Source organism: Hypanus sabinus, chromosome 4, assembly GCF_030144855.1.
Source record: "Hypanus sabinus isolate sHypSab1 chromosome 4, sHypSab1.hap1, whole genome shotgun sequence".
Lineage (NCBI taxonomy): Eukaryota > Metazoa > Chordata > Chondrichthyes > Myliobatiformes > Dasyatidae > Hypanus > Hypanus sabinus.
In genome coordinates, this window is record NC_082709.1 from 20279223 (window position 1) to 20305494 (window position 26272).

The window sequence follows — 26272 nt, forward strand, 5'->3', positions numbered from 1 at the left end:
CCGGTATTATTTAGTGTCAGTTAGTCAAACATTTGTCTTAGTATGTATTATGTATTTTACCTTTCTATGCATATAAAACACTTAAGAAACATATGTATTCAAATAATTAAACCACTGTGTTGCTTAGTAATAATTGTAGCTTTCATCAGGGCAGGCTCCATTATTCTCACTTTATCCTTTAAAATTGTTCCGATCTTTGACGGACTGTAGCCTAAAGCTTTTCCAATGACCGATGGCGTTTCACCTCTTTCCAAATGCTTTATTATTTCCACTTTATTTTCAATTGCGATTGCTTCCCATCAGTGGAATAGAAACACTGCGGGCAGCGGGTCTCGAGCTTCTCTGGCTCCTGAGGTTCGCTGGGTCCTAAGGACCACCGCACTGAGCCAAGTTAAATGGAACAAGTGGGGGCTGTGCTGGGTTTGGGTATTTGATCCTCCACAATATTCCGCATGGGAACTTAAACTGGAGGTGCAGTGTTTTTTTTTACGAAGTCGGGTTGCGAGCTCAACATCAACCCGGCACAGATGGTACGGGAGTCACTGGATCGACATCAACCCAGCACGGGTGCGGTCTGTCACTGGATTGAACTCGGGAACCTCTGTTCTTGAGCCCAGCGCTGATCTCACTGCACCACCAGCCGACCGGAACTGGCGGGGGGGGGGGGGGGGGGGGCGGGGTCAGGATGAATCTTGCTAAGAAAAATTTAAGCCAAATACGAAGTTACACACTCACAGTGTCAACGGCAATGACTTAAAATTGCAGATAGCGTCACGATCCAACTTAAAATGGTGGATGGTATTTTCCTTCCTCGGTTCGTAAGTACTGTACGAGTTGTCCGTAAGTCAGACGTTCATAACTTGGGGACTATCTGTATTCGCACTCTGGACTCTTACTCCTTCTCACCTGCCTATCACCTCCCCACAATGCCCATCATCTTCCCTTTCTCCTATGGTCCACTCCCCTCTCCTATCAGATTCCTTCATCTCCAGCCCTTTATCTTTCCTACTCAGCTGGTTTCACTTGTCACCTTCTAACTATTCTCCTTCCACCCCCTCCACCTTTTATTCCGGCATTTTTCCCCTTCCTTTCCAGGCCTCTGAAACAGGGTCTCACAGATGCTGCCCGACTTGCTGAGTTCCTCCAGCATTATGCACGTGTTGCTTTGGACTTCCAGCAGTGGCACACTTCCTCGTGTTTATCATTTATCTGTGTTCTCTTTACAAATCCCGTTGCCATATTGCTTCGGTGACTTTTGACCTTAGTTTCTTCTTCACACAGCTATGTTCTACTGTATGTGCCACGAGGTTCTCCTCTCAAATCCTTATGTGAATCACCATACCTCACCCAGCTTTCATTTCACCTTTAGCCTTCATCCTTCCACACAGCCAAGTAAGTATTTTCCAGTCCAGCATTCCCTTTCTCCTCACTGCAGCACTAGAAATAAGTGCCTATTGGCAAATTACTGGCACAATGCTGGTCTGAGTATTGTATTAGAATGCTTAACATAATCTGTATAATCAACGTAGAGCTGGAACATACTCAGTGACTATTTTATTAGGTACAGAAATGGAACCCAGTGTGGTCTCTGCTGCTGTAGTCAATACACTGCAAGGTTTGACATGCTGTGCATTCAGAGGTGCTTTTCCGCACACTACTGTTGTCACACATGGTTATTTGTGTTACTGTCACCTTCAACCCATCTGGCCAGTCTGCTCTGACCTCTCTCATTAACAGAGCTGCTCCACACTGGATTTATTTTTTTTTTGCTTTCTACCCCACTCTCTGTAAACGCTAGAGACTGTCGAGTGTGAAAATCACAGATCAGTTTCCGAGAAACTCATGATAGTCTCTAGAGTTTAGAAAGAATGGAGCAAAATGCAAAAAAGAAAATCCAATTCTGTGGGCAAAAACACCTGGCTGAAGAGAAGGGTCAAAGAACGACCTTCCAGTTTAAGGCGTCGCTGGTGAAGCTCAGCCACTGCTTGCTGGTGACAAATAAAAAAAACAACTAAGTACTTCATTAATAACACTTTTTCTGCTAAACAATCACTGCAAACAAAAGACTGTAACTTCTCTATTGGAGTTGAGCTTTTGAACCTCCTGTATGAACTGGCATTTTTCCAGTGGAAACTGAAGTCTCAAAGACGCAGGATGACTGTGGCGTGGTGTGTATGGGCCGAATCGAGGCAGTGTGGTCCAGGCTGGAGAGCAGGGAATGAGCCAATTTTTGACCATTCCTAGAGCGAACTTGGAGACAATTCGATTCAGCAGAACTGAGGCAGTGCTGGCGTTAGTGATATACAGTCAGAGGCAGCAGGGCCTGGACCCGGGCCTAGGCTGAGAGTGAGGAAAGACACAAGGTTTGATCGATTATCGAAAGACCTGAGCTGAATTGTAAAAGTTGAGTACGAACCGAATTGAGATGGTGGAGCACTGGCCCAAGAGCGTATCGAGTCAGCAGGATTCAGGCTGAGAGCAAGATCTGAATGTTGCCAGGCCAGATTGAAAAGGACAGCGTGACTGGACTAGAGGCAAGGGATGGGCTGGTTCAAATCACTACTCTGCAAAGTCTATTCATCTCCTTGTTAAACTTCAACTTGTTACTCTGCGAGACACACTCATCTCTGCACTGAACTGTGGCAGTGTATCCACGTGAACTCACTTTTGTGAACTTCAGTTCAGAATGCTATTTGCTTACTGTTATCGTTTGCACAGTTTTTTTGTCCTTTTTTCTATCTCTTGGGTATTTGATGGTCTTGTTTTTTTATAATGGGTTCTACTGGGGTTCTTTGTTTTGTAGCCACCTCTAAGGAGACAAATCTCAAGGTTGCATAAAGTAAATATACTTTGATAATAAATATTCTTTGGCTTGAATTCTGGCCAGACTGGTTCCAGCTGTGAAGAAGCCTACAGTAACTTAAACAATCATGCATTACAACAGTGTTGTGCAGATGAGTATTTCTGAATGCATAACATGTTGAACCTTGAAGTAGATGGGCTATGGATCAGTGGCCATTTAATAGGCATCTCATGCGTGCAGTCTACACATTCTTATCAAACCGCAGACTCCACCCTTCCCTATGTAGTACTACATCTGCCACTTTTTGCCCACTCTCCTAATCTATCCTTGTTCAGATTGACTGCCGCCACATTAGCATTTGTTGCACTTCTGATGAAATCTGCGAACTTCCCATAACTACTACACCCAAAGTGTGAAAACACTGTCCACGTTCCTAGATAGCCAAACAAAAATAAGCAAGCATCAATTTAAAATAAAAAGCAATATTTTTTGTTACAAAGTAGATGAGTAATATTTCACTGACATCATTAGTATGAATGGAGACAAAGCCCAATCCACTGATTTAAGAAGTTATGTCCATGAGTATATACTAAAATAAAACCATAAGAACTGAAGAGAAAAATTCAATTATATAGATGTTGATACAAGGGGCCCGAAACATCGTTGAAGATCCTTACCCCTATCCCACAATCTCTTTGACCTACCACTGGTAGGAAGGAGATACAAGAGCATCAGGACTACGATTGTCGGACTGGGTAACAGCTTCTTCCCCCAGTCTGTGAGACCAATGAATACCTGCCACCACCGAGGTCTCGTCACTAGGACAGAGGGCTTTTTACCTCTGCTGCACACTACATGTATTTAGAATATTTCATCAACTTATTTATGGTGATATTTGTTTTATCTGCTGTGTGTGATGTATGTATTGCGGGAGCACTGTGGTCCGGAGGAACATTGTTTCATTTGGCTTTATATATGTACACTCACATGATGATAAACTTGAACATGAGGCCTTTTTAGGGTAAAATAAACACAGCTAATTACATTTAGGTTAAGCAGTTTCCAACTATTATATACTATTATAAATACTGCACAGAATCACCGAGGATTACAGGCTTAGCCAGTTCCATCATGAACATAACCTTCTGCAGCATTGAGGACATCTTCAAGCGGTGATGCATCAAGAAATTGGCATCCATTCTTAAAGACCTTCAACACCCAAGACACGCCTATTTCTCGTTACTACCATCAGGGAGCAGGTATAAGAGCCTGAAGGCCTAAACTCGGTCTGTTTTAAGACAAACTTCTTCCCCCCTCTCTCAGATTTTGCTTTATTTATTGATTTTTGTAACTATATTCATCTTTATGCCCTGCACTGTAGAGGAAACGCAAAACCAACAATATTTCACAACATATGTCAGTGATGATAAATCTGATTTCGATTTTGAATTCACTACCCCTCCCCCCCATATATCCAGAAACTAAAATAAAAGACGTTTTCTCCCAGCAATTCTACAGTAGCACTCACTTCCCTTTGCTGTTGTTTTATTGATATGATCCCACTGCTTGATAAAAGTTTACAGGTCTAAAAATAAATTTAACTGAGCCAGCACTCCCAAGCAACTTGAAATCAGAATTCCACATTTTCAGTAGTCTTTGTGAGAAGAAAGAGCACAAATGTAGAAAGTGTAACTTGTTTAATCTTCTGTGACTACATTATTTGTTAAAATATATTGGAACATTTAGGAATTAACTTTATTTCTACAAATTAGAAACTTTCTTCACACTATCGAGGCCTCCAAACAGATCCTCCAGGTCGCTAAGCCTAAATTAACATTCACTACTCCAATAAATAATCAATAAGAAATAAGCAATAAATATCAAGAACGTGAGATGAAGAGTCCTTGAAAGTGAGTCTGGAGGTTATTGGAACAGTTCAGTGTTGGGGTGAATGAAGCTGAATGAAGTTATCCCTTCTGGTTCAAGAGCCTGAAGGTTGAGGGGCATTATCTGTTCTGAACCTGGTGCTGCAAGTTCTTAGGCTCCTGCACCTCCTTCCTGATGACAGCAGCAAAGAGCGGGCATGGCCTGGATGGTGGGGGGTCCACGATGATGTATGCTGCTTTCCTGTGACCGCACTTTTGTAGATGTGCTCATTGTGGGAGGGATTTACTTGTGATGGATTGGGCCGTGTCCATTACGTTTTGCGGGCTTTCCCATACCAGGCCGTGATACAACCAGTCAGTATACTCTTCGCCACACATCGAGAGAAGGCTGTCAAAGTTTTAGATGTCATGCCAAATCCTCTGGAAAAGTAGAGGTGCTGCTGTGCTTCCTTTGCAATTTAAAGTTCAAAGTAAATTTATTATCAAAGAACATATATGTCACTACACACAACCCTGAGATTCATTTCATCTATGGAAGTTTGAGATGTTGCGCTGAATCTTCACAAACTCCCAAGGAAGTAGAGGTGCTGCCCCGATTCCTTCGTATTTTCACTGACCTGTTGGGACCAGGAACAACCCTCAAAAATATAATACCAAGGAATTTAAAGTTGCTGACTCTCTCCACCTCTGATCCTCCAATGAGGTCTTCTAGTTTCCTGATCCGGAAGCCAATAATCAGCTCCTTAAACTAGATTTTCAATCTCCCTCTTATGCTGATTCATCACCACTACTGATGCAGCCTATGACGGTGGCATCATCAGCAAACTTGAATACGGCATTGATTAGCTACACAGTCATAAGTGTAAAGCGAGCAGAGCAGGGGGCTAAGCATACATCCTGTGCTGACAGAGATTGTGGAGATGTTGCCAATTCAATGTGACTGGGGTCTGCAGCTGAAGAAATCAAGGATCCAATTGCACAAGGAGATACTGAGGCCAAGGTATTAAAGCTTGTTGATTAGTTTTGAAGGGACAGATTCTCTAAAATGATTCCACCAAGGAACTTCTGCTGAGCCTCTCCACTTCTGATCAGCTGATAAGGACTGGCTCTTGACCGTTTGGCTTTGTCCCGACAGTCAATAATCAGCTCCTTGCTTTTGCTGACATTGAGCTGAGGGGTTGTTGTGAGCACCTCTCGACCAGATTTTCATCCTTCTTATAAGTCAAGATGGCACTAAACGGCGACTCCTTTGCTCGCATCTTTGGAAGCAGCTCTATTTCTATCTTTAATATCTCTTTTTTTTCCCCTTTTCAAAGTTCTTTTGAAGACCCTGACTTGGAGTTACACTGTGACTTTGGTTCTTTGTGGAAATGGGATCCACTCTCAGGGCCTGACGACCGGCTGTTTTTTGATATCCAAGAACGCAGCCTGGAAGACTAGTGCACCTTCAGGGTGCCTAATTTTCATGGCTCTGAAAATGGGCTGATTCAAGGCCGGTGCCCCTGGCTGAGGCGTCACGGGAGAACACAGAACATCAGGAGCAGCAGGTTAGCTGCCGTGGGCTGTGTCCAGAGACCTGAGCCCTGGGGCCAACTCTCTGGGTGCAGAGCTCGGAAAAACCAATCCAACAAACTTCTAACATCATAAATCAGTGAGTTGTTTGTTTTGTCTCCCCTCTAGTTGTGGAACAGGGACACCTCTTTTTCCCTTATTAGGGAGAGAGAGCCTGTGGTATGTCGAATTACCGGGTGAACGAGTAGTCTTTGGGTTACTGCAAGTCTGTGTCTTTATTGAAGCTTTGCCGCATGCTTGAGTGCTCGGTGGAGGGGGCTGGTGCTTTTTATGCTGGAGTGGGGGGGACGGGAGTTGTTGCTTTGCTGGGAGTGGGGAGCTAGTGAGGGGGGCTTTGGGGTTCTAACGTTTAACTGTCATTCATTCTTTGGGGTACTCCTCTGTTTTCATGGATGTTTGCAAAGAAAAAAATTTCAGGATGTATATTGTATACATTTCTCTGACATTAAATGTACTTTTGAAACCTATTAATATGCTGATACATGGCCACTTTTCATTTGGCCAAAGACAGTGGCGTCATCAGCAAACTTAAATGTGCCACTGAAGCTGTGCTTACTCTCACAGTTGTAATTATAAATTGAGTAGAGCAGGGGGCTAAGCACACAGCTTTGTGATGCAACTGTGCTGATGGTGATTGGGGAGATGTTGTTGCTAATCTAAACTGACTGGGGTCTGAAATTAGGAAATTGAGGATCCTGATGTCCAAGGAAGTCTAAAAGCCTAGCTCTTGGAGCTTATTGATTGAGAAGCGAATGAGCTGTGATTGATTGAGCAGTGGATGTTGTCTATATGGACTCCAGTAAGGTTCTACACAGAAGGTTACTAATGAAGGTTCAATTGTTAGGTATTAATATTGAAGTAGTAAAATGGATTCAAATGTGGCTGGATGGGAGATGCCAGAGAGTAGTGGTGGATAACTGTTTGTCAGGTTGGAGGCTGGTGACTAGTGGTGTGCCTCAGGGATCTATACTGGGTCCAATGTTGTTTGTCATATACATTAATGATCTGGATGATGGGGTGGTAAATTGGATTAGTAAGTATGCAGATGATACTAAGATAGGTGGCGTTGTGGATAACGAAGTAGGTTTTCAAAGCTTGCAAAGAGATTTAGGCCAGTTAGAAGAGTGGGCTGAAAGATGGCTGATGGAGTTTAATGCTGATAAGTGTGAGGTGCTACATTTTGGTAGGAATAATCAAAATAGGACATACATGGTAAATGGTAGGGCATTGAAGAATGCAGTAGAACAGAGTGATCTAGGAATAATGGTGCATAGTTCCCTGAAGGTGGACTCTCATGTGGATAGGATACTGAAGAAAGCTTTTGGTATGCTGGCCTTTATAAATCAGAGCATTGAGTATAAGCGTTGGGATGTAATGTTAAAATGGTACAAGGCATTGGTAAGGCCAAATTTGGAGTATTGTGTACAGTTCTGATCACTGAATTATAGGAAAGATGTCAACAAAGTAGAGAGAGTACAGAGATTTACTAGAATGTTACCTGGGTTTCAGCACCTAAGTTACAGAGAAAGGTTGAACAAGTTAGGTCTTTAATCTTCAGAGCATAGAAGGCTGAGGGAGGACTTGATAGAGGTATTTAAAATTATGAGGGAGATAGATAGAGTTGACGTTGATAGGCTTTTTCCATTGAGAGTAGGGGAGATTCAAACAAGAGGACATGAATTAAGAGTTGGGGGCAAAAGTTTAAGGGTAACACGAGGGGGAATTTCTTTACTCAGAGAGTGGTAGCTATGTGGAACGAGCTTCCAATAGAAATGGTAAAGGTAGGTTCAATATTGTCATTTAAAGTAAAATTGGATAGGTATATGGACAGGAAAGGAAGGGAGGGTTATGGGCTGAGTGCAGGTTGGTGGGACTAGGTGAAAGTAAGCGTTCGACACGGACTAGAAGGGCCGAGATGGCCTGTTTCCATGCTGTCATTGTTATATGGTTATATGAGAAGATGATAGCATTGAAGGCAGAACTGAAAAGCATCCTGATGTATGCCTCTTCTCAATCCAGATGTTCCAAGGTTGTGTGAAGAGCCAATGAAATGGCGTCTCCTGTTGACCTGTTGTGCCATTAGGCAAATTGGAGAGGATCCAAGTCACTCCTCAGGCAGGAGTTGAGATGTTTCATCACCAACCTTTCAAATCACTTCATCACAGAAATCTTGTTGTCACATATGTCACTTGGCTTTAAGTGGTAGGAGGTGATAGCATTCAAGCCAAGCCACAGCTATCAAGCATCCTTCAATGATTCTAGTTTGGTCTGGAATTGCTACTTTGCACTTAAGACGGCTTTCTTGAGGTTGTTCCTGGACCTCTCGTGTTTTACTTGGTCACCTGACCTGAACGCCGCTGACCTGGCTGTCAGCAGATTGCAGATCTCTTGGCTTGTCCAGGGTTTCTGGTTGGGGGAAATACTAAATGATCTTGTGGGACACACTCATCCACAACTGACTTTATAAAGCCTGTGACAACCATGGCATGTTCGTTCAGCAGAACTTAGGAGGAATAATGATGCCCAACGGTGACTCCTTTGCTTACGTCTTCAGAAAGGCTCTATTTCCACCTTTAATATCTTTATTTTTTTTCTTTTCAGAGTTCTCTTGAAGATCCTGACCTGGAGTTACACACAGGCTTCGGTTCTTTGCAGGAATGGGACCCGTTCTCCGGGTTCCACTACTGGCTGTTATTTGACATGCCAAGGGCTTGGCCTGAGAGTCCCGCTCATGGTTGAAAGCCGAATAGCTTGGGGCTCTGAGACGGGCAGAACGAGAGCTGGTGTCACAGCAGAAGTCAAGTCACTTTTTATTGTCATTTTGACCATAACTGCAGGTGCAGTACACAGTAAAAATGAGACAATGTTTTTCAGGACCATGATGCTACATGAAACAGTACAAAAACAATAGACAGTAGGTGCAGGAGTAGGCCATTCGGCCCTTCTAGCCAGCACCGCCATTCACTGTGATCTTGGCAGTTCATACACAATCAGTACCCCATTCCTGCCTTCTCCCCATATCCCTTGACTCCGCTATCTTTAAGAGCTCTATCTAACTCTTTTTTGAAAGTATCCAGAGAATTGGCCTCCACTGCCTTCTGAGGCAGAGCATTCCATAGATCCACAACTCTCTGGGTGAAAAAGTTTTTCCTTAACTCTGTTCTAAATGGCCTACCCCTTATTCTTAAACTGCGGCCTCTGGGCCTGGACTCCCCCAACATCGGGAACATTTTTCCTGCCTCTAGCGTGTCCAATCCCTTAATAATCTTATATATTTCAATCAGATCCCCTCTCATCCTTCGAAATTCCAGTGTATACAAGCCCAGCCACTCCAATCTTTCAATATATGACAGTCCTGCCATCCCTGGAATTAACACCAAGAATTAACCTATGCTGCACTCCCTCAATAGCAAGAATGTCCTTCCTCAAATTTGGAGACCAAAACTAAACACAATTCTCCAGGTGGGGTCTCACCAGGGCCCTGTACAGCTGCAGAAGGACCTCTTTACTCCTATACTCAATTCCTCTTGTTATAAAGGCCAGATTGCCATTAGCTTTCTTCACTGCCTGCTGTACCAGCATGCTTACTTTCAGTGACTGATATACAAGAACACCTAGATCTCGTTGTACTTCCCCTTTTCCTAACTTGACACCATTCAGATAGTAATCTGCCTTCCTGTTCTTGCCACCAAAGTGGATAACCTCATATTTATCCACATTAAACTGCATCTGCCATGCATCTGCCCACTCATCCAACCTGTCCAAGTCACCCTGCATTCTCCTAACATCCTCATATTTCACACTGCCACCCAGCTTTGTGTCATCTGCAAATTTGCTAATGTTACTTTTAATCCCTTTATCTAAATCATTAATGTATATTGTAAATAGCTGCGGTCCCAACACTGAACCTTGCGGTACCCCACTAGTCACTGCCTGCAATTCTGAAAAGAACCTGTTAATCCCTACTCTTTGTTTCCTGTCTGCCAACCAATTTTCTATCCAGTGCAGTGCAGGCATTACAGTAAGTAATAAACAGGACAATAGGCACAGTAGATGGCAGTAAGTTGGTGTCAGTCCAGGCTCTGGGTATTGAGGATTCTGATAGCTTGGAGGGAGAAATTGTTACATAGTCTGGTCGTGAGAGTCCGAATGCTTCGGAGCCTTTTCCCAGATGACAGGAGGGAGAAGAGTCTATATGAGGGGTGCGTGGGCTCCTTCACAATGTTGCTTGCTTTGCGGATGCAGCGTGCAGTGTAAATGTCTGTAATGGCGGGAAGAGAGACCCCGATGACCTTCTCAGCTGACCTCACTATCCGCTGCAGGGTCTTGCGATCCAAGATGGTGCAATTTCCGAACCAGGCAGTGATGCAGCTGCTCAGGATGCTCTCAATACAACCCCTGTAGAATGTGATGAGGATGGGGGGTCGGAGATGGACTTTCCTCAGCCTTCGCAGAAAGTAGAGACACTGCTGGGCTTTCTTTGCTATGGAGCTGGTATTGAGGGACCAGGTGAGATTCTCCGCCAGGTGAACACCAAGAAATTTAGTGCTCTTAACGATCTCTGCCGACGAGCCGTCGATGTTCAGCGGGGAGTGGTCGCTCTGTGCCCTCCTGAAGTCAACAACCATCTCTTTTGCTTTGTTCACATTCAGAGACAGGTTGTTGGCTCTGCACCAGTCCGTTAGCCGCTAAATCTCCTCTCTGTAAGCTGACTCGTCGTTCTTGCTGATGAGACCCACCATGGAGAAAACCTCTGGGTTGTCGAATGTTGGATAAAATACAAAGCCTTTGGGGTAACTTTGGTCTGTGCCTTTGCTATTGCTTAGCACATGCTTGGGCTCGGTGATGGTACCAAAGCTCTTTTTTTTTGCTGGTGGGGGGAAAGGGGTAGTTGCTTGTTGCCACTTAACAATTGTGAAGGGGGGAACTGGGGGGACTTTGAGATTCTCATGTTTAATTGTCGTTCATTCTTTGGGGCACTTCTCAGTTTTCAAAGGACGTTTGCAAAGAAAAGCATTTCAGGATGTATACTGTATACATTTCTCTGACATTAAATTGGACCTTTGAACCTCTGAACATGGCTCTGTCCACTGACTCGAAGCAGTCCCACAGCGGCTCCTCAGCCTCTCGCAGCTACCTCTTTGATGATATACGGGCAGAGATTTCTTCAGGCAAGCTTTACTGAAATTGCTGGTAATGATCTGAAAGGTGTCAGGATAGGCTGCTTCTTGTTTGCTAATTGCAGTACTCAATACATCAAGTGCTTGCTAAATACCTGCCTTTGGCAATATGTAAAGCAGGAATGTGGTCACCCACCCTGTTGCAAAAGGCCGTTGTGCTATTTCAGTTTAGTTTAAAATATTGGCAAATACAGGAAGGGATTTGTAGGAAGATGTATTACAGATTATGGAGATTGCACTAAGAGAGGACAACTTGGAGGGCTCATCCACCATGACTGAATAGGTATAACTCAGGAATAAGAAAATTGCAACCATCACGATGGGGCATGCAATACAGCTCAGTACATCACAGAAACCTGCGTCTCCTCCATGAGCACGTGTCTATAACTTTCACTGTCTCAGTAAAACAGCCAGCATGATCAAGGACCCCAACTTGCTCATTCTTTGTTCACTCCCTCCCACTGGGCAGAAACACGTACAATCCCATTCAGAATCATGAAAGATTTCTTTAAACATTAACAAATATATTCATTCATTGTCCATTTTATCTGAGCAAAATTCACTCCTCTTTCTTATGTGAAGATTCAAAGCTTGAACAGATTTATTTTTTCCAAAAAAATTAAATTTAAAGTTCTAACACATTGTGATCATATTGATCCCACAAATCCTTTACCACGGGATTACCGTGGGATTGATTTTCTCACTTTACACACTGCTTTACTTTGCTCCTCTCAAAACTTCGCACAAGGACTCCCAAGTCCCTTTGTGCCTCAGATTGTTGTGTCTTCTCTCTATTTAAATAATAGTCGACCCTTTCATCTCTTCCACCAAAGTGCATGACCAAACCCTTCCCGATACTGTATTCCATCTGTCATTTCTTTGCCCATTCTCCTAATCTTTCTAATTCCTTCTGTAGCCTCCTTACTTCCTCAAAATTTGCAGAAATCCGTCAATTCCAACATCCAAATCATTATTGTAAAATACATCGGTCTCAACACAGACCCTGTGGAAAACTACCAGTCACCGGCAGCCACCCTTTATTCGCACTCTTTGCCTCCTGCCAGTCAGGTTATGCCTCTGTGCCCTGGGTTAAAGATCTAAACTGGGTGGGGGCAGGGATGCTGGAGAGTGAAGGGGAAGGCTAAGTACAAAGAATAGGAGCTGGAGGAACTGTATTGGGGACAACATATTTTGCACCCAAAGGTTATTTGTATTCATTCCCAAATAGTATGGCAATGAATAAACATTTTTGGGCTTCCAGCTCACTACAGGTATCGATTATAACTAATATTTCAATGACAAACTCTGCCATCTTCATCAGAGATGATGCCTGGCCATGTCTAGTCTGGTGATATTTATATACTTGTCATCCATCCCTCCTGATTGGTTAGTCCTGATCCAATCAGGTTTCCGCTGTCCCATCCTTGCTCTTCACATATTTGTGTTGGGGCTTTCCTTAATCCTGCTCACTAAGGCCTTCTCATGGCCCATTCTGGCTCTTCTAATTTCTTTCATGAGCTCCTTCCTGCTAGCCTTATAATCTTCTAAATCTCTATCATTACCTAGTTTTTTGAACCTTTTGTAAGCTCTCCTTTTCTTTTTGACTAGATTTACAACAGTCTTTGTACACCACGGTTCCTGTACCCTACTGTCTTTTCCCTGTCTCATTGGAACATACCTATGCAGAACTTCACACAAATATCCCCTGAACAATTGCCACATTTCTTCTGTACATTTCCCAGAGAACATCTATTCCCAATTTATGCTTCCAAGTTCCTGCCTGATAGTTTCATATTTCCTCTTACTCCAATTAAACGCTTTCCTAACTTGTCTGTTCCTATCCCTCTCCAATGCTATGGTAAAGGAGATAGAATTGTGATCACTATCTCCAAAATGCTCTCCCACTGAGAGATCTGACACCTGACCAGATTCATTTCCCAATACCATATCAAGTACAGCCTCTCCTCTTGTAGGCTGATCTACATATTGTGTCAAGAAACCTTCCTGAACCCACCTAACAAATTCCACCCCCTCTAAACCCCTCACTCTCGGGACATGCCAATCGATATTTGGGAAAATGAAATCTCCCACCATGACAACCCTCTTATTATTATACTTTCCAGAATCTGTCTCCCTATCTGCTCCTTGATGTCCCTGTTATTATTGGGTGGTCTATAAAGAACACCCGGCAGATTTATTGACCCCTTCCTGTTCCTAACTTCCACTCACAGAGACTCTGTAGACAATCCCTCCAAGTCTTCCTCCTTTTTTGCAGCCATAACACTATCTCTGTTCAACAGTGCAAAACACCCACCTCTGTTGCCTCCCTCCCTGTCCTTTTTGAAACATCCAAAACCCGGCACTCCAAGTAACCATTCCTGCCCCTGAGCCATCCAAGTCTCTGTAATGGACACAACATCACAGGTCCAAGTACTGAACCAGGCTATAAGCTCATCTGCTTTGTTCATGATGCTTCTTGCATTAAAATAGACACATCTCAAACCATAGGTCTGAGCGCATCCCTTCTCTATCAGCTGCCCATCCTCCCTCTCGTGCTGCCTACAACCTTTCTCTATTTGTGAACCAACCACCCCTTCCCTTGTCTCTTCGGTTCAGTTCCCACCCCCCAGCAATTCTAGTTTAAACTCTCCCCAATAGCCTTAGCAAACCTCCCCGCCAGGATATTGGTCCCCCTCGGATTCAAGCGCAACTTCTCCTTTTTGTACAGGTTGCTCCTGCCCCAAAAGAGGTCCTAATGATCCAGAAATCTGAATCCCTCCCCCCCCACCGCTCCAATCCCTCAGCCACACATTTATCTTCCACCTCACTCTATTCCTATACTCACTATCACGTGACACAGGTAGTAATCCCAAGATTACTACCTTTGCGGTCCTGCTTCTCAATTTCTTTCCTAACTCCCTGTAGTCTGTTTTCAGGACTTCCTTCCCTTTTCCCACCTATGTCGTTGGTACCTATATGTACCACGACCTCTGGCTGTTCTCCCTCCCACTTCAGGATATCGTGGACGCAATCAGTAACATTCTAGATCCTTACACCTGGGAGGCAAACTACCATCCGTGTTTCTTTCCTGCATTCACAAAATAGCCTGTTTGACACCCTAACTATAGAGTCCCCCATCACTGCTGCCATCCTCCTCCTTTCCCTCCCCTTCTGGGCCACAGGGCCAGACTCTGTGCCAGAGGCACAGCCACTGTTGCTTCCCTGGTAGCTCGTCCTCCACAACAGTACTGAAACAGGAGTACTTATTGTCAAGGGGGACAGCCACAGGGATACTCTCTAGCCTCTGACTCCTGCTCTTCCCTCTCTGACTCCCACTTACCTGGCTCCCGAGGCCCCAGTGTGACTACCTGCCTATAACTCCTCTCTATCACCTCCTCACTCTCCCTGACCAGACGAAGGTCATTGAGCTGCATCTCCAGTTCCCCAACATGGTCCCTAAGGAGCTGCAGCTCGACACACCTGGTCTAGATGTGGCCGTCAGGAAGGCTGGGAGTCTCCCGGACTTCCCACATCTGACACCGAGCACAGAAAAACGGCCTCACACACATTCTTCCTGTCTGTATTCTACACAGGCAACCTACGTCACCTCGACCCATTAACGCCGAAGCCCTGTTGAGCCAAAGCTTTCCTACTGTGTTTCCCTCTACTCCATCAACTGCTCCTCCGACGCCCACTCTATAAGCTCTCTCCTTTTAAACTCTTCTCGTTGTTCGCGCTGGTTGACGTCCTCGCAGTCGTGCCCTGATCAAACTGCTGAAGAAATAACCCTTCTTGATCGTGTGGATAGTCAGTGGCTTTTTCCCAGGGCTGAAATGGCTAGCATGAGAGGGCACAGTTTTAAGCTGCCTAGAAGTAGGTACAGAGGAGATGTCAGGGGTACGTATTTTTACGCAGAGAGTGGTGAGTGTGTGGAATGGGCTGCCTGCAACGGTGGTGGTGGAGGCAGATATGATAGGGTCTTTTAAGAGACTCCTGGACAGGTACATGGAGCTCAGAATAATAGAGGGCTATGGGTAACCCTAGGTAATTTCTAAAATAAGTACATGCTTGGTACAGCATTGTGGGCTGAAAGGCCTGTATTGTGCTGTAGGTTTTCTTTGTTTCTAAAAGTTCATATATTGGAGCAAGAGAAATGCACAGTCTTGATACAGTTCATTGTAGAAATACAGCTCTATTCTACTGATCATGACAATAAATTCAAAATGTATTCTGTGCATAAGGAACCGTGATTGCAAGTGAAGCAGGCAACCTGCTCATCAGAATCAGATTCAATATCACTGGCACATGCCAAGAACGTTGTGAACTTTGCAGCAACAGAACAATGAAATACACGATAAATAACTATAGAGAAAAAAGCTGCATTACATTAAATATATATCTGTCTTTTAAAAAATTAAGTAGTGCAAAAAACTCAGAAATAAAACGGTAGTGAGGTGGTGTTCATGGGTTCAATGTCCATTTAGAAATCAGACGGCAAAGGGAAAGAAACTGTTCCTGAATCGCTGAAGCTGTGCCTTCAGGCTTCTGTACCTCCTTCCTGATGATAATAACAGTGTGAAGACGGCATGTCCGAGTGTTGGTTTATACAATATAACCAGCTTTCAGAAACAGTTCTTGTCAAAAAAAAGTTCTAAAATCTAAGGCAAGGCCATATCAAACCAAAATGAATGAGAGTACCTGGAGATATAATGTAAAAGAAGTATTTGAAGTCATCCATCCAGACCTCTGCCAGTCGACGATTGTTCTTGTTAATTACATGCCCTGTACCACCAGGAAATGTATATGGAGTTGCCTTACGGAACACGTGCCCAACATGAGAACACGTAATAATTTCCAGGGAACCACCGCACTGCCAGATCTGAGGAACAAAGGAGATTTACGTTTTATTTGCGCACCATCAGTTCACTTAAATCACCCATGTAAATACAGATCAGAACATTAGTGGGGCTGGGCCTCATGGAGCAATTTTACCAATACATTTAGAATAAAGGTATGCTGCCAAAGCAAACGATCGGTATAGTTGTGAATGTACTTACACACACATACAGCCCCCTTGCTCAGACATGGGTATGTTCAATGGAATGATCAACATTTAAACTTTAAACTGTAAGAAGTCAAGCACTTCTAAGCATGTGTCATCAAATATGAAGATCAAAAGTTCAAAGTAAAATTTATTATCAGAGCACATACAAGTCACCAGATACATCCCTGACATTCTTTTTCTGCGGGCATAGTAGCAAATCTATAGAACAGTAATTGTAAATGAACTGCACAAATGTAAATACAAGTAAATAGCAATAAATAACGAGCATGAAGTAACAATATAATAGAGTCCTTGAATGTGTAGCCATCCCCTTTCCTTCAAGTCGCTGATGGTTGAGAGGTAGTAATTATTCCTGAACCTGGTGATGCGAGTCCTGAGGCACCTGTACCTTCTACCTGATGGCAGCAACGAGAAAAGAGCATGGCCTGGGTGGTGAGGATCTTTGATGATGGATGCTGCTTTTCTACAGCAGTGTTTCATGTAAATGTGCTCAACGGTTGGGAGGGTTTTACCTGTGATGTAGTTGGCTGAATCGATTACATTTTGTAGGTTTTTCTGCTCAAAGGTGCTGTGTTCCCATACCAGGCTGTAATGCAGCCAGTCAGCACACTTTCCACCACACACGTTTGCCAAGGTTTATCATGACATGCCAAACCTCCGCAGACTCCTGGAGGAAGTAGAGGCGCTATCTTGCTTTCTTCGCAATAATATTTATGCGATAGGTCCAGGACAGGTTCTCTGAAATGCAGTGGTGACACCCAGGAATTTAAAGTTACCAACCCTCTCTAGCTCTCATCCACTGATGATTACTGGCTCATGGACTTCTTTACTTTTCCTGAAGTCTACAATCCATTCTAAATTTCCTGAACAAGAGACAGGGTACAGTGGGGAGATTTTACACAGTGCAAATGTGGGTTGTCACTTCTCAAATCCTGTACAGGATCGTATACCCCATTTATTTTTGTGATATTTGTAAAGTAATTGGAACACAAAGATGAAGGCTTGGATGGCGTTTACTGGGGGTTGAGCATTGGAAGCCAGGTATGGGTGGAATCATCTAGGTAACAATGGCAAACTTGAGGTTTTGAGCAGTGCAAGTGCCAGGGTAGAGGTGAATGACATTGCTGAGGTACAAAGAAACAAACTTTAAAATGTGCTCCAAAACTCATCTCAGCATTAAGTGCACAGTCAAGATGGGGTACAGTCCAATTTTGCTTCAGGCAGATGCAGATGACAAGGAAAGTAGGAGGTAAAACAATATTCACAAAGTGTTGGGAATGCCTGCTCTGCTATTAGTAACAATATAATAAGGAGATGGAGTTGATGAAGTAAGAATCAACGAACATATGGACTTGAAGCTCTGTTTCCTAATGATGTTGACGAAGCCAATAAGAGACAAAGCCTATAGTTAGATTCTCATGGGACAATACAGAGCAGATAAATGTATGTAGAAGGAGGAAGTGAGCTTTGACTAGTAATGCTCTAAGAATGCTAAGATATTTTTTATTCTTTCATACTTGCCTTCAAATATTTGTACATTTGTATATCTGTGTACTTGTAATGCTACTGTGACACTGTAATTTCCTTTGGGATCAATAATGTATCAATCTACAGACATTTGTATAAGCAGAATGCTGTGATCAACTATGCTCGAGACTATAACCAGGTAAAAGGATGATTTCTTCCCTTTTTCACAGTCACATTGTATCATATTTATGACTTGGATCAGATTATTCAGCCCTGCACCAGGAAGGAAACCCAATTTGACAGATATGAATGTTCAGTTCTTTTTGATCTTCCATTTCTGGCACACAGTTTAGGGAAAATACTATTTTCTTCACACACAAATATAAATGTGTCAATTGAAATTAAGATGTTCTGTTTTCATTCCAAATCTATAAATGAACTCAGCTACTTTATGAAATATACTTCCATTCAGCAACTTTTTCCCCTTTTTTCTTCAACACGTTTGCAGCTCTTACAATAGTAAGCAAAAGATTTTCCAAACATCATCCTGCTTATCAAACATTTTCATAAAACACTAACTCTTAAGTCTAATTGTATTTTTTCTTGTATAATTCATGTTTAATTTATCTTTTTCTTGTAAATATTGTGTCTCTACTCTGTGCATGTGATGCTGTTGCAAGTAAGCTTTTTATTGCACCTGTGCATGCATGGACTTCTGCATATGACAATAAACTTAACTTTGATTTTGAGTTCATTATGAAATAACAACAGTAATTATCTCACACTTTTGAAATATTTACTATATAACTGTAAAGTAATGAAGTAAACCATTTACTAATTAGAATGGCTTACTAGAGAAATACACATTGTAATTTCCTTCTACCACAAGACTGACTTCTTTTGGATCCATGCTGCACATGTATTACACAATGCCTTCATTGGGAAATGCATGAGAATGCATTTTGGTAAAAGAAACAATGATGCGGTCTATTACTACATAGGGAGAAGATTCAAACATTAAATGTGCAGAGGGACTTAGGAGTCATGCAAGACTCTCAAAAGGTTAATTTACAGGTTGAGTCTGTGGTAAAGAAGGCAAATGTAATGTTGGCAATTATTTCAAGGGAAATAGAATATAAACGCAAGGAGATAATGCTGAGGTTTTATTAGAAACTTGGCAGGCCACACTTGGAGTATTGTCAACAGTCTTTGGCCCTATATCTCAGAAATGATGTGCTGTCATTGGAGAGAGTCCAGAGGAGGTTCATAAGGATGATCCCGTGAATGAAGGGGTTAATGTATGATGAGTGTTTGGCAGCTTTGGGCCTGTACTTACTGAATTTAGAACATGGGGGATCTCATTGAAACCTACCAAATGTTGAAAGGACTAGACACGGTGGATGTGGACCGGATGTCTCTTATGGTGGGGTATCCAGAACCAGACAGCACAGCTTCAAATTTGAGGGGTGACATTTAAGAACAGAGGAAAGAAGGAATTTTTTTTAAGCCCCAGAGTAGTGAATCTGTGGAATGCTCTGCCACAAACTGTGATGGAGGCATAGTCCATGTATATATTTAAGGCAGAAGTTGATCATTTCCTAATCAGTTAGGGCATCAAAGGGTATGGCAAAAAGGCAGATGTATAGGGTTGGGTGGGAACTGTGATCAACCATGATGGAATGGCAGAGCAGACTCAATGGGCTGAATGGCCTAATTCTGTTCCTTTGTCTTATGCTCTTCACATGAGTGCTACCCAACACGCCTATTACAACTGCATAGACTTACCACATGGCCACAACAGACTTAACTTCCAACAGTCTCGATCTCAAATCTCTTCCCCTTTAATCAACATGACTCCTTTTCCACAGCATCTCAGAAGTGCCAAAATTTTCTTCCTTTTACTCTCAGTAAATACCCAGCTGCTGACATACTATTCCAACCTCCCAGCTATCAGGACTGTGCCTAAGACCATAGGACATAGGAGCAGAAATAGGGCATTCACCCTCCCCCCCCCCATGAGAATACTCTGCCATTCCATCATAGCTGATTTATTACCTCTCTCAATACCATCCTCTTTCCTTCTCCTCATAACCTTTGACTCCCTGGTTAATGAAGAACATATCAACCTCTGCCTTAAATATACCCAATGACTTGGCCTCCACAGCTGCCTGTGGCAATTAGTCACACAAAGTCACCACTCTCTGGCTGAAGAAACTTTTCCTATCTCTGTTCTAAATGAATGTCCCTCAGTTCTAAGACTCCCCCACTATAGGAAACATCCTCTCCACATCCACTTCATCTGGACCTTTCAATATTCGATAAGTTGCAATAAGATCTTCTCCCCTTGTTCTTCTAAACTCCAACGAGTACAGACCCAGAGCTATCAAATGCTCCTCACAGGTTAATCTTTTCATTCATGGGCTCATTCTAGTGAACCTCCTCTGATCCTCTCCAATGCCAGCACATCTTTGTCACCCAAAACTTCACAATACTCCAAGGGCAATCTGACCAATGCCCTATAAAGCCCCTGTATTGCATCCTTGCTTTTTTATTCTAGTCCTCTCGAAACGAATGCTAACATTGCGTTTGACTTGATAATCACTGACTCAGCCTGCAAGTTAACTTTTAGGGAATCCTGCACGAGGACTCCCAAGTCCTTCTGCACTGCTGAATTTTCTCCTCATTTAAAATGCTAGAGGAATTCAGCAGGCCAGGCAGCATCTATGGAAATGAATAAATACTCAATGTTTTGGGCTGAGACCCTATAACAGGACCTGATTTTCTCATGTTTGTGGTGCTATGCCTTTATTCGTTCCAGAAAAATGCATGACGATACACTTCCCTACACTACATTCCATTTGCCACCTCTTGGCACATTCCCCCAATCTACCCAAGTCCTTTTGCAGACACCCTGCCCCTCCACCTATTTCCATATCATCTGCAAACCTAGCCAAATGTCATCGATTCCTTCATCTAAATCACTGACATTCAACTTGAAAAGAAGTGGTCCCAACACTAACCCCTGCAGAACATCACTAGTCACTAGCAGCTAACCAGAAAAGGTTCCTACTTTTATTCCCAAACTTTGCTTCCTGTCTGTCAGCCAATATTCTAGCATCATTCATGTAATACCAAGGGCTCTTATTTTGTTAAACACCCTCATGTGCAGCACCTTGTCAAAGGCCTTCTGATAATCCAAATAAACAACACGCATTGACCCTTCTTTTTCCATGCGGCCTGTTACTTCTTCAAGGTATTCTGACAGATTTTTCATGTAAGGTTTCCCCACAAGGAAGCAATATTGACTTTGGCCTACTTTATCATGTGCCTCTAAATACCCCAAAACCTCATCTTTATTATTAGACTCCAACATCTTTCCAACCAACTGAAATCAGGCTATAGGCATTCGTTAGTCTCGTGAGACCATGGATTTGCGCCTTGGAAGGTTTCCAGGGTGCAGGCCTGGGCAGGGTTGTATGGGAGACCAGCAGTTGCCCATGCTAAATGCCTTTCCCTCTCCACACCACCGATGTTGTCCAAGGGAAGGGCACTAGGACCCAAGCAGCTTGGCACCAGTGTCATCGCAAAGCAATGTGTTGTTAAGTGCCTTGCTCAAGGACACAACGCGCTGCCTCAGCTGAGGTTTGAACCAGTGACCTTCAGATCACTAGACCTGATGCCTTATCCACTAGGCCACGTGCCAACATGAAGTCGGGCTAACTGGCCAATAATTTCCTTTCTTCTCCCTCCCACACTTCTTGAAGAGTGGAGTGACATTTGCAATTTTCCAGTCCTCAGGAAGCATTCCAGAAACTAGTGACTCTTGAATGATCATTACTAATGCCTTCACAATCTCTTCAACTACCTGTTTAGGAACCCTGGAGTGTAGTCCACCTGGTCCAAGTGACTTGTGTAACTTCAGGCTTTTCAGCTTCCCATGCACCTTCTCCTTTGTAAGAGAATGACACTTCTGCCCAGACAACCTTGCGTTTCTGGCATTCTGCTAGCGTCTTCCACACTGAAGTCTGACACAAAATAAGTTCCTTAAGTTCCTCCACCATTTCTTTGTCCCCCATTACTACCTCTCCAGAGTCATTTCCTAGTGGTCCAGTATTGACTCTCATCTCTTTTTACATATCTGAAAAACATTTTGCGCCCTCTTTTATATAATTGGCTAGCTTACGTTCATATTTCATCTTTTCTCTTTTTATGGCTTTTTTTTTTAAGTTGCCTTCTGTTTGTTTTCAAAAGCTTCCCAATCCTTTACCTTCCCACTTATTTTTGCAATATGCTTTTACACTGTGTTTGACTTCTCTTCTCAGCCACAGTTATCTCAGCCTCCCTTTCGAATAACGTCTTCATCTTTGGGATGCATCTTTCCTGCATCTTCCAAATTTCCTCCATAAGTACCAACCATTGCTGTTCTGCCACGCTAGTGTCCCCTTTCGATCAACTTTAGCCAGCTCCTCTTTCAATTCCTCTATAATTCCCTTTACTCCACTGTAACACTGATACATCTGTCTTTATATTCTCCATCTGAAACTGCAGGGTGGATTTTATCATGTTACAGTCAGTGCACCCTAAAGTTTCCTTTACCTCAAGTTTCATAATCATGTCTGGGTCATCACATAACATGTAATCCAAAATTGCCATTAACATAATGGGCTTAACCGCAGGCGATTCTAAAAAGCTATCTCATAGGCATTCCTCAAATTCTCTCTCTTGAGATCCAGCACCAATCAGATTTTCCCAATCTACCAGCATATTGAAATCCCCCATGGTTATCACAACTTTGCCCTTTTTGCATGCTTTTTCCATCAGTTGATTATTTAAGGTGTTATAGCCAGGGGTGGTAATGGGGACAAGCTCCCACTACCTAATAAATGCTCCCAATGGTGTGTGCCTCAAATACCCACTTCATCTAGTTCTATACCAAATGCTCCCTCCTCAGCCCCATCACTCCAGTTCACAACCCCCTGCCAAATTAGTTTAAACCCTCCCCAACTGCTCTAGCAAAAGCTGCATGCAAGGATATCAGTCCCTTTGGGTTCAAATGTAACCAGTTGTTTTTCTATAGATGATACCTTCTCCAGAAGAGTCCCCAATGATCCAAAAATCTGAAACCTTGCCCCTTGCACCAATTTCTGAACCCCATATTTATCTGCCAAATTAGCCTATTCTTATTGCCATAGTCATGTGACACAAGAAGCAATCCAGAGGTTACTACCCTGGAGATCAGGAATTTCAGCTTACTTCCCAGCTCCCTATATTCTCTCTTCAAAAACTCCTCCCATTTCCCACCTATGCAGTTGGTACCAACCAGGTACCATGACATCCTGCTGTTGGCCCTCTGCCTTTAGAGTGCTGTGGACCTGATCTGAGACATCCCTGACCCTGGCACCTGAGGCACAGCATTGTGTCCACGGATTCTGCTTTCTGCGCCTCGGTTTATGGAATCCTCAATCACTACTGCAGTCCTCTTTTCCGCCCTCCCCACCCACTTCCCTTCTGAGCCACAGAGCCAGGCTCAGTGCCAGAGACAAGGTCACAGTGGCTTTCCCCAGGTGGGGTGCTTCCCCCCTCCAATAATATCCAAAGCAGCATACGTATTATTGAGGGGACAGCCACAGGGGTACTCTGCACCAGCTACCTATTCCCTTTCCCTTTCTTGACAGTCACGCCAGTAGCTGCCTCTTGCAACCTAGGGGTGACTACATCCCTGTAGCTCTGATTACTGGTAATTATTATTGAAACATAGTAGAACCTCTTTCCGTGGACTTTACAGAACATAGTTTAGGTCTCACAGTCAAAGTTCAGACAGGCTGCTCAAAAGATTTATGCAAATGCGACCAGGGCTGAAGGACTTCAGTTATTCATCGAACTAAGGAAGCAGCGGTCGTTCCCCTTAAATCGGCGCAAGTGTAAATCAATAATATATTTCACAATCTTGAAGAGCTTTGATAAAGTAAGTGAAAAGGACTGATCCTTGGGTAGAGGAATCGATATCCTACGGTCAAAGATCTAAGGTGCCCAGCAGAAGAATCAGAATGAAATGAATTAATGAGTTCAAGGTCTAAAATACTCTGCTTGACAAAGTGCTGGAAGCAGATTTAATAATAACTTTCAAATCTGGGTAATATATGTGTAACTAAAATCTAATTTCCTGAGGGGAAAAACAAGTGATATAAATAATTGGATAACTCTTTCAAACAGGAGCAAGTATTCTGTTCTATGCTCAAGTATTACAGCTGCATCACAGAACAAACTTCAGCCTATTCAGCCATTAAGATATAAAGACCTATAGTTCTAATCTCTTTATATAAATATACTTTGCAGATTAGCTGCTTGACTATCTATCAGTTTCTGCCAATGCTTGGTTCCAACTTCACAAATACCAACATGTCCATCTTCCAGCAGCACAGTTCAATCCAGAAATCCAGAATCCCCCCTCGCTTCCTCTTCACCCCACTTCAATGTCCATTCCCATTCCAACACCCCATTTTACTAGTTTAAAGGTTTAATTTTTTGATGGTCAAGAGATACTTGGCTGTTAGTGACAGGGATATGTCCAATCACTCGCCACTTTAAATCTGCCTAGAAATCCCCAGCAGAAAAATAGCTTCAAAATTTGCTTTTTAACCCATCCCACATACTCGATCAGTGCGTTAAACCAGGACAAAGAAAACACAATAATAGAAAATCCAGAAGAGAAGAATAACTAAATGATGGGAAATATAAAGCCTATATGCCAATAATCACACTATATCGTTACACTGGAACTGAGTAAACCAGGTTGTATCTGGTGCACATTACAGAAAGGGATAAGGGTAGGGTGAAGGACAGATACAAACAGCTTCTGAAGGGATAAAAGAACCAATGGGTGATGGCATGTATTTAGTTCTATTCATCACTTTCCTTATTTACCAGATTCCAGAATCTGCAGCCCTTTGCTGTCTCCCTTATCTCATTCCAGCTTTTATCTCTTTCCCCACCCTCTGCTCCCCAACCCCCTACTCTTCTGATTTCACATATTGCCTGCCAGCCCTGCCCCATCTACCTCAGCCCTTTATACAGGTTATCATTCCACTACACTCTCAGCCTAGATGCAGGGTCTTGACCTGAAACCCTCTGCCTCCACAGATGCTGACTGACCCGAGTTCCTCCCGCATGTTGATTATTTAGCTCCAGATTCCCACATCTTTAGTCTATTGTGTTTTCACTTATACAGTAGTTATCATGGTAAAATGGCACAGGATATTGTAAAGCTTTGTTCAGACAAAATCTCACAGCAAGCCATGTTAGGAGGTATTAAATCAGGCAAGCAGATATTTGTGCTGAAGTTCCACCAGGCCACACGCAAAAAAATCCATTGGTTTGCAATGGCTGCAGTGTATACTATTTTCAAAATTCTATCAACTATTCTACTAGTCTATTATAGCAACACATCCATGTGCATACCTTGAAAGATTAGGCTTTCAGGTATGCGACAAAACCAACCCTTGAACATTCCCTTCCAAGTCGCACACCATTCCTGACTTGGAGACATATCACTGTTCCTTCATTGCTGTTTTGTCTAAATCCTAGAATTGTCGCCTCAGAATTGTATTACTACCTTCTCTTGCAGGTAATAACTTGCTGAAGGCATTTGGAAATAGGCAATAAATGTTGGCTATGCCAACAAAGGTTAGATTTTAGAAATCAATGAAAAAAAATTGCAGTTTTCTGTAACCTGTAATTTTACTTTCATCACTTACCTTTCATATTTCATATTTATTCAAAGGATTTGAGCATTGCTAGAAAGACCAACATTTATTGGTGAACACTACATGCCCTGAAAATGTACAGTAACTGCAGCAGGTTCTGAGATATACATAAAATTGTTAGGTAACTGAATTGTTTTAATTCCTTATTGCACAAGCCAAGGTTCTCAGAGTCAATTACTTCCAACCACACATCAAGTGCCGTTATCTCTGTGGAGTTCTTCCCTGCCTGGCAAATCCATTGATACATGAGGAATCTGGGACTCAGCTTGAAAGGTTGGAACAGATTGTGTCAAGCTGCTTGCTTAAGATTCCTGGAAGGAGCCAAGCTTCTTAAAAGTTATTGACACATCCACCAAATTAGGAGTAATCTGTCCCTTTCTTGACTTCTATCCAGCAGACGGTACAGAGCTTAGTGGATATTGAGGACATTATTTCAGACCTTCTCTTGCAGCAACAATAGTGAACTGTGTATGTCAATAGCGGAGGACTCTGTGGTGGTAATGCTACCAATTTGCAAGGGCAGCTGGTTAGAAACT

The 26272-nt window shown here is 43.0% G+C and overlaps 1 protein-coding gene across 2 annotated transcripts in view; it reads right to left on the bottom strand.

Moving 5' to 3' along the window:
- Positions 1-26272, bottom strand: part of galnt13 (UDP-N-acetyl-alpha-D-galactosamine:polypeptide N-acetylgalactosaminyltransferase 13) — a 359051-nt gene that overhangs the window by 57258 nt on the left and 275521 nt on the right. For both annotated transcript variants that reach the window (XM_059966532.1, XM_059966531.1), the window contains exon 8: positions 16140-16320. In XM_059966532.1, coding sequence (XP_059822515.1) covers positions 16140-16320 — 181 coding nt within the window. The remainder of the gene's footprint in view (positions 1-16139; positions 16321-26272) is intronic.